Consider the following 8659-nt stretch of genomic DNA (forward strand, 5'->3'; position numbering starts at 1 on the left):
CTCCAGGTGGGGTCTCACAAGAGTGGAGTAGAGGGGCAGAATCACCTCCCTTGACCTGCTGGCCACACTTCTTCTGATGCAGCACAGGACACGGTTGGCCTTCTGGGCTGCAATTGCACATTGCTGGCTCATGCTGAGCTTCTGGTCGATCAGCACGCCCAGGTCCTTCTCCTCAGGGCTGCTCTCCAGCTTGTATTGTGTCAAGATCTCATCTGAATTGGTCCATTTTGTTCTGTAACTTCCTCATGTTTAAGAACTTAGGAATACAATTACTGTAACTGGCCTGGACAATGCCCTGCCTCAGATCACATACAAAATGATAGGGGGTTTTTATTAAATATCTTTAGTTATACATATACATTCTGTATTTATCATATGTTTATCATTATGTTCCAATAAACTGTCTGATAGAGATCTTGGGCAAAGCAAGGTGATTTCTTGAATGCCAGTGGTTTAATTTTTCCAAGCTTTAAATCAGCACTCTCCCTTAAACTGTTGATTACAGACTGGATTTTGGTATAGTATCTCCTATATTTAGGAGAATTTTTTGCATGCTGAATAGCACATGCATTGTCTATCCGTGAACCGAAGCTGGGACCTGGGCAGAAGAAATGGAAAATTTCACAAAGACTGAGGCTCAGAGAAAGTACTTTCTAAAAGCTGCCTTTTTTATTTGTGTGCTTTTCTACCAATGCTTTAGAAAAAACTAATTTATAAACTTTTGAACAAGCTAAATCTCCCTTGGTAAGTCCAAACAAACAAACAAAAGATATTAAATCCACCTGTGATAAGGAAGGATTTAGAAAATCAAATGGTGGGAAAAAAAGGCTCAGTCTTGCTCAAACTGCCCCTGCTGCTGAAGCTGCAGCGCTTGTTAGAAGCCTCAGTGCACCCTCAATCAGCCGCCCCCTCTGTCAGGACGCTATTAGAAAACATTTCCACTAATCCCATCACTCACTGCTGTTGTGGAAAGCAGCAGGCTCAGGAGCAAATCCACCCACTATTATTCTTACCCTATTGAAAGCTATACCTTATCGGACATAATCAAAATGGCTCATGTGCCATGTGAAGAGCAAGTGGGTTTTTTACCAACCCTCATGCCAAAACTAAATATGGATTAAATTGCACCCTGCCAGCACAAAGTGTGCATTGTGCGGCTTTGCTCTGCAGTACCCAATCTCAGCTTGCGCCCTGCCTGATAAAACTCTGCGCGCTCCCTTCAATACCCCCTGTTTTTAAAAGGGCAAAACAAAGCAGCAGTGTCTGCACTGGAATGCGCTGCAGGTAGCGATCTAAACCTCCATCACTGAAGTCAGCGAGAGGATTAATTTAATGCATGAAGGTTGTTGTTTGGCGGGACTTCACAGGAATGCACACCGAAGGCCCTCAAAGAGCCCGCAACAAAGGGAAAAGCCATATGATCTCAAACTCCTGGTTGGATGAGGAAAGTTGGATTAAGAGCTTGGGCTACCTTGTAGAAAAGGCAGGAAACAGTGTTGTACTGAAAAGCGAGGCAAGCAGGGAAAAGATTTTGGGGTGGTTATTTTTTTCTATAGACCTCTTTTAGAAAGATAGTTGGCTAGGAAATTACAGCCTTGCTAACGACATTTAGATAATATCTGATACGATCAAATGCCTATGCAAGTTTTATGACACACACCTAATGCGTCTCGCATTGTATTTTGTTTCCAGGTAAAACAGAATAAATACGTGGTTTTCAATTACTGTTTTTTTCTTGATTTTTTTAATTTTTATTCTTGGCCGGGGCACGCCATTGCAATCCTAGCAGTGCCGAGAGACACAACGCTATCTTTATTGACACAAAGTGAACTACCAAACATGCCATGCGCTGCTTTGCAGGCTTGCAAGCTTTTAAGTGAACTAGATGGATGATCAGGTGGGCTACGGATTGGCAGAAGACAAGCAGAAGACTACTCAGGAGTGCAGCACATTGGCACAGTCGCATAAGAAGACCTTGCTATTCTGGGAAGGTGCTTCCTGGGTAAGCTCTGAATTATGTACTTTAAAAGACTGGAGAAATAACAGCAATACACGGACAAGAACCAGTGTGAAATCTGCTACACTAAACTAGAGACAGGGACAGAGCAGCTTTCAATTTCCTTAAAACTTTCCCATAAAACCCAATAATGCCTCTCCACCACAAACAACCTGGCTTTATGTTACCTACCATCTTTAGCTGGATTCAGTTTCCAGTCACCGCTTCTTATGTCTTTAACCATAAGAAGCCATGTAATTATATGCAATTATCAAATTACTCTTTCTTCTCAGTCCTCTACTCGTCAGTCAAACCATGCCATCCCTTTCTTAAGCATTTAAATTCTACGGCATCCCATTTGAGTAACATTTTCCTGAATCTTTTCAACATAAAAACCTTCTGGACAATGTTTGAAAGGTGGCCTAAATAATCACGGGCAATTAGGCTGCTCTGTTGGTATTCTCTACTTCTCTCTTTCTTCAAGCAAGGTTTGAAACCACCCGTGGCTGCTGCAGCACAACTCAAGTGCAGGCTCTGTTGGGGCTGATCAGGGACCACGATTAGGGCATCCTTTTCTGGTTCAAAAATACAGCTACTCTCATTATTTACATATATGTCTTGTCTGAAGCGGTCTACTGTGTGGAGTACCTGGTTTTCTTTTCAAAGACATTATACAGACAGCAATCTCTAGTGCTTACTGCTTTTTTTCCCTTTCTTGAGAAGCAAAATTTTGAAAAGATTTTGAACCACTACGATTTTAAGGACTGACATTGACATACCGCTTCTTCAAGGTCCCCCAGCTCGAAGAATGATGCTACTGTTAAACAGCAAGTATCTCGAGACAAAGGTGTAACAAATTATACCGTAATTGTAATACCATTAAACCACTATGGAATTCTAAAAATAATAAAAGAATTGATCACTAACTTTGTATAGCATGCTATTATTAATTTGAGATCAACAAACCAAGACTGGTTCATGTAATGTTTTATTCACAAGTAGAAAAAGTATTACAAAACAATTTATACAAGATTTTAATTTACATTCCTTAAAGGAGTATTTAAAACAGCACTATAAGTCCCTAGACATGACATGTGGGCAGTCTAAACGCGGTGGTAGTGTATGTTTTCTATTGGCATGTACAACATTGCTTGCCACAGGCAATATAAAAAAGACCAATTTGGTTAAATTAAGGAAAAAAGTATATACACAATATACACAGATATTTAAAAAGCACTCTCTTCATTTTTTCCTCCCAATTTTCTCTCAAGCTATCTGTCACTCATTTAAAGAAATGAGTATTTTCCTCTAGAGTTGACGGACAAAAAAAATATACAAAGTGTAAATTCCAACGGGAAAACATACTTACTGTGGCAGATGCCGGCAAAACATTTGAACACAGCTTTTTAAAGAACTGTTATCAGTGAAAAGTTAAATCTCCATATGTTCTAAAAATATCTTGCCATATATTGAAATGCACATTGGATTTTTTCTATTTACAAAGTATATACAAAGAAGCACACATCTCTTCGTGCACATGTAGTAAAAAATAGTGTCTTGTCACTTCTTAAACATATGAAAGTATCCAACGAAATTATTCAAAACCTACTCTTTTTTGAATGTATACTTTAAAGTATTTAGCTGAGTAACTGTACTCCATGTATAACTGCCTATTACACTGTCAATGAGCAAATGGTGGGATATACTACTTAAAGAATACAATCGCTTATGTAATTTCTTCAGTTACTTTGATTTGAATTTGATAATTGTTATTCACGATTTTTGCACACGTGAATAATCTCACTGGTTTCAGCTGAAGCATCTTACTGCCTCGGCTGCCTATACTGGCTTTAGCTATTCTTGTGCAGGTTCAACCTTCTACTGGGTGCTTCAAAGCAAAAGTCTTTTTCCATTATGGAATAGGAATACTGTCTCAACATTTCCATTGCCACACAAACCATGTGTGGAAAGATGAGTAATATTTATTGCAAATTTGCATTTTTTTTTTGCTGATTGCTTTGCTTTTGTCAAGGCACATTGGGTACTTTAAAGAATAATTGCTAGAGTTCATCACATCATCAACAGGTTTGAGCCTGTTGAATGTAATGAATCAGTAGAGGTTATTGGGATTACTCACAGAAGTGAAAATTTTTAGGGATAAAAATGGCTGCAGAACAAATGGTATTATGGGATGTGGTGCAACAAACTGCAGTTAAAAAAATCTTAAAGAAGAGCAATGAAGGCAGAGAGTTGATAATTTCCTAGGCACGCACGCAACTTTGAGGATTCAATTCGGAGGTATTTTTTTCAAAAATGTTATGAGTTAATTTTTGTATTTTCTGTGGAAAATTTGAATTTACATAATACTACAGTCAGAAGGACAGAGTGACATGAATGAAAAGGAAAGGCCTGCTAAATGAACAAATTAGGTCACTGTGAAGCTTGACCCTTAAAAATAATGAGTTACTGAAAAATGTTAATAATAGTCTCATTGTATAAATACTTTCATGGCATACCTGCTATAGTTTGACATTTTGACGTGACAGTTGATTACATTTATTTCAACATCCAAAAATTACATGCTAAAACAACAAGTGCTGCATTCTAATACTGAGACTACCAGTTAAACACAACATCCCTATCTATACGGCTGACTTTCATTAAACTAAATCTAATTTAAAGCTAATCTCCTGCTATATCATAACAAAACGGGGCCCCCTCCCACAAATGTAATAATTGGATGGAGGGGATTTCAACCATGCATATTGTAACATGCAAATTCTTTAACTCCCCAAACTAGCTTATGGACTATAATGTAATATACAACAAAAGCTTCAGTTTACCAATAGATGATTCTTGCATAAATAGAAATGTTTATTTTTTAAGTCCTTCAACAGCAGGAAACGGAGTTAAAACTAGAACCAGCCAAAAAAATCCTAATGCATGCATAAATCTGCAAGCAGAATAACTGGCAAAGTCTTGTCCCATGCCTTCTGACATCTGTAGCCGTATTTAAGATACCTACCTAAATACACTGAAGTATTTCTATTTCTCGCTGTATTTACACATACTTTAAAATTCACTCCATTAGACTTTTTGAGAATGAGGGAATAGAAGGTTCTTTTTTAAAAAGAGATGCAAAAGGTCATAATTCCCTTTCACGGTTCTCCCAGGATGCTCCTTGTTTCATTTTACAGCTATTACGGCTCAGATGCAACTGTTCAGAAGGTGTGAAATGATGCCATTTTTTCCAGCTGATTTCGAAACCATGCAACATTGAAGACCAGACTATGTTTGATGAGAATCAGCAGAGGAGCATTAGGGAAGCATTCAGCCTTAGTGCTGAGAGAAGCAGCTTGGCTTCCTAAAAGAAAGTGATAGAACAGTGGTTACATAAACTCATAAAAAGACTGGATGTACCTCTATACTCGACTAAGCACTAAAAAAATACCGCTATACTTACTGCTTGCTGTAAAATTTCACCTAAACTTGAAGAGTGAACCTGTATTAAAATACCCATTAAAAAACTTACATCTATGTGAACAGAAATAAAAATATGTGAACTTCTGATTTTATTACGTTATTATTTATTTTTCAATATAATAAAAGTATGGCCCATATAGTAGTAATGCATCCACATGTACTATAAGAGCATCCTTCCCTCCAAATATTTCAAAAAGACAAGAAAGATGAAGGGCAAATTGAAGAAAACGAGGTAGACTGAGATGAAATAATTTTCATTTTTACAGTTGGTGAGAGTTAAGCCTGAAAAGACATCTCAGGTAAGACTAGTCCTGATCCTGTCCCTCAAATGCTACTTAAATTTCTTCATCAATGATACATATATAATGATGCAGTATAGACTATGAATATGGAGAAATGGCACAAAATGACTCAGTAAAGTCTATTAAATAAAGAAAAAAAAATATGAAGAAAAACCTAACCCACCCAAACAATCTTGCTTATTCAGAATTATACACAAATCTCAACAATAATACCTAATAATGCAAACCCATCAAATACGGGATTTTGAAATGTCAGAAAAGATTACACACACATTTGAATCAGTAATTTACAATTTACAATAAATTTACAATTTATATATTGTAACAAATATGGTGAAATGTAAGTTAATTTTTATAGTGATATTTTGAAATTCTGTGGTTTCTTTCAGCTAGAAAACTCTAAATAATATTAAACGCGTCTCTTAAGTTGATACTCCATTTAGTGGGCAGAAAAACCTAGAAGTGAATTTCTGATTTTATAAAAACTTGTTAATATGGGAATATATTCCCTTAAAACATTGAAAGAGAATTCAAGTTCCGCTGATAACAGCTGAAAAATTAGGAAATAGCTGTGTTGAGATTCGCAGTTCTAGCCATGTCATTGTCCCTTCCGTATACACCTAGAGAATACGACTATCACCTAATGGTATTTGGCACATACCAAAATGAAACTATGCCAAATGCTATCTGACACCTGGGCAATTAGTGGCAGACAGTAATGACTATTCATCTTCCATTGCTACAAACAAAACTACATATTGTAAATAATATTGAGAAAAATATGTGTGACCTAGATAAGGTTGATATTTTCAGTCATGGCAATAGATTTTCAGGGCGATATGTGAGTTCCATTGAAGTCAATGGCAAAAAAATGATTGACTTAGCAGTCTGTTTACCTCCCTTTCCTTCTCTTGAAAACGTCACCTAAAGAATTATGGCTTGATTTACAAAGAATTAACTATTGCACTTACATGTTTTCAGAATATGCATTCTTTTTTGTTAAATACTAATTACTTTTTGCTTCTTATTTAAGAACAATATGAAAGTGGCATGCAAACGAAATGGAAGAGGATCAAAGACAGGCAGTTTTATTTCTGCAGAGCATCCAAAATTTTCATAATTACAGATAGCATAATTTTCTTAATTAAGTTCAGCGGATTATTAATATTAGTGGCAACTGCTTCTGTTCCTGCCTCTGTGTACACGCACAGGAGACTATTTCAGCTTTCCAGCCAGAGCCTGCATAAAAATTGAATAACACCACCAGTACACATGCTGTACTTTTTAGTAGCCTTTCACAGACGAGCTGCTTGTTGCTCCAAGTTACTTCCAGTAGTAGAAAATGCCATTTTAAAAATACAGAGCACAGCTAATATTCAAAAAGATATAATGATGAAGCAGCAGCAGAGTGACTTTTTGTGAGGATTACTGCGTTATGTGGTAGAGGTGACTGTTTAGCACCTCTTCTCATTTTGACCTCAGACCTGCATTTTCTCTGCGAATTAGAACACTGAGCTTTTAAAGATTAAATTATTTTTATGTTTTATGGACAAATTTAACGCTTGGGAATATGAATGGCATTAAAAAGCATTTGAGATTCCCTCTTCTGTTTCTGCTACCGCTTGTAACCTCACAGAGGTTTTGTAAATATTTTTTGATGAACACTTGCATGTCTTTTATGCTTTGTTTACAATAAGCAAAGACAAGTCCTCAATTCTTCCCTCACAAACAAGGACCAGCCTCACATAATGGTTTTGTCATATGGTTATTAAACTGATTTTCCCCCCTGAAATTTAATGAAAAAAAAAACGCTGATAAAAGCTGTCTGGTGTACAGACTTACCCCTGTATTCTGGTTCACATTATCTCAACGTTACAGTTTGAGTAATTACACCTTTCAAATTCAGCCAATGATTAAAAAATGTGAAACTGTTGGATCTCTTGCAGAGTTTTAGTTTATTTCAGCAATAGCTAGGTGTAACCTATGGAGAAACATAACCCTACAATGTTTTACAATTCTATTTTTATCTAGCTCTATGTTCCTTGAGTACTCATTCTCACTCCCTTGTAGTTATGTTTTTTACCTCTTTATCAGTCTGTAGAGTCATTTGCTGTTCCATTACGCTTTGTCTTTGGCTGGGTTTCAGCAGCCACTGTGTTCTGAAGCGATGAAACTTCTATGCATGTTCTATGTTTGGAGATTTCAAAGGACTTTGCAATGTTTCCATCAAGAAACTTAGCTGAAATAAGTACTTCACTTAGATCCTGGTTATTATCCGACTCAACAGTGGCTGCATTTTCAGTTTCGGGACTGCAGGATTTTGCAGATCCTCCAGCCAGTTCTGAATATGATTCACAGAAAGAAACGCTCTCACAACAAGCTGAGTTTTGCATAAGAGGCCAAGCATCTGAAATGTCTCCACAGGTAGAGTGTGAAAGAGAACCAAGGAAGGCAGGAATCATTTCTCCAACAGAATCAGAAGCCCTGCAAAAGGATAAAAGACACATGGTTTCAAATGCATTCCAGACAATATTATCAGTATTGTAATTACTGTCATTAATATAGGTATTTCGAGAAGGTTTAACAGAGTTATATTAAATTAATACTCTAGAGGCATCCTGTACAAACTTTTTTTTTTAAAAAGGAATAGTTTATTTCTCATCTGGAAATGATGAAAGCTCTGGAGAACACTACTAAAGGTAAAGAGGGTGCCTAGAGCTCTTCACACTGTGAATTCAGGGCTTTAGAAAACATGAACTACAGTTGGGGTTGTTTATAGTCTAAAGAACAGAAATATGATAAAAAAATACTCTAGTACTGTTCAGATACAAAGACTGTTTTAAAGAGGAAGGCATTTATCTGTTCTCAATGCATGGGG

At 36.7% G+C, this 8659-nt stretch overlaps 1 protein-coding gene across 1 annotated transcript in view; it reads right to left on the reverse strand.

The window, feature by feature from the left end:
- Window positions 1-7860: 7860 nt before the first annotated feature.
- The window catches only part of TNFRSF19 (tumor necrosis factor receptor superfamily, member 19), a 45781-nt gene continuing 44982 nt past the window's right edge, over window positions 7861-8659 (reverse strand). The window contains exon 8 of the mRNA XM_009890615.1: window positions 7861-8265. Within this exon, the coding sequence (XP_009888917.1) occupies window positions 7872-8265 (394 nt within the window). The 3' untranslated portion in view covers window positions 7861-7871. The remainder of the gene's footprint in view (window positions 8266-8659) is intronic.

This window comes from Charadrius vociferus, unplaced genomic scaffold (genome assembly GCF_000708025.1).
Source record: "Charadrius vociferus isolate BGI_N301 unplaced genomic scaffold, ASM70802v2 scaffold278, whole genome shotgun sequence".
NCBI lineage: Eukaryota > Metazoa > Chordata > Aves > Charadriiformes > Charadriidae > Charadrius > Charadrius vociferus.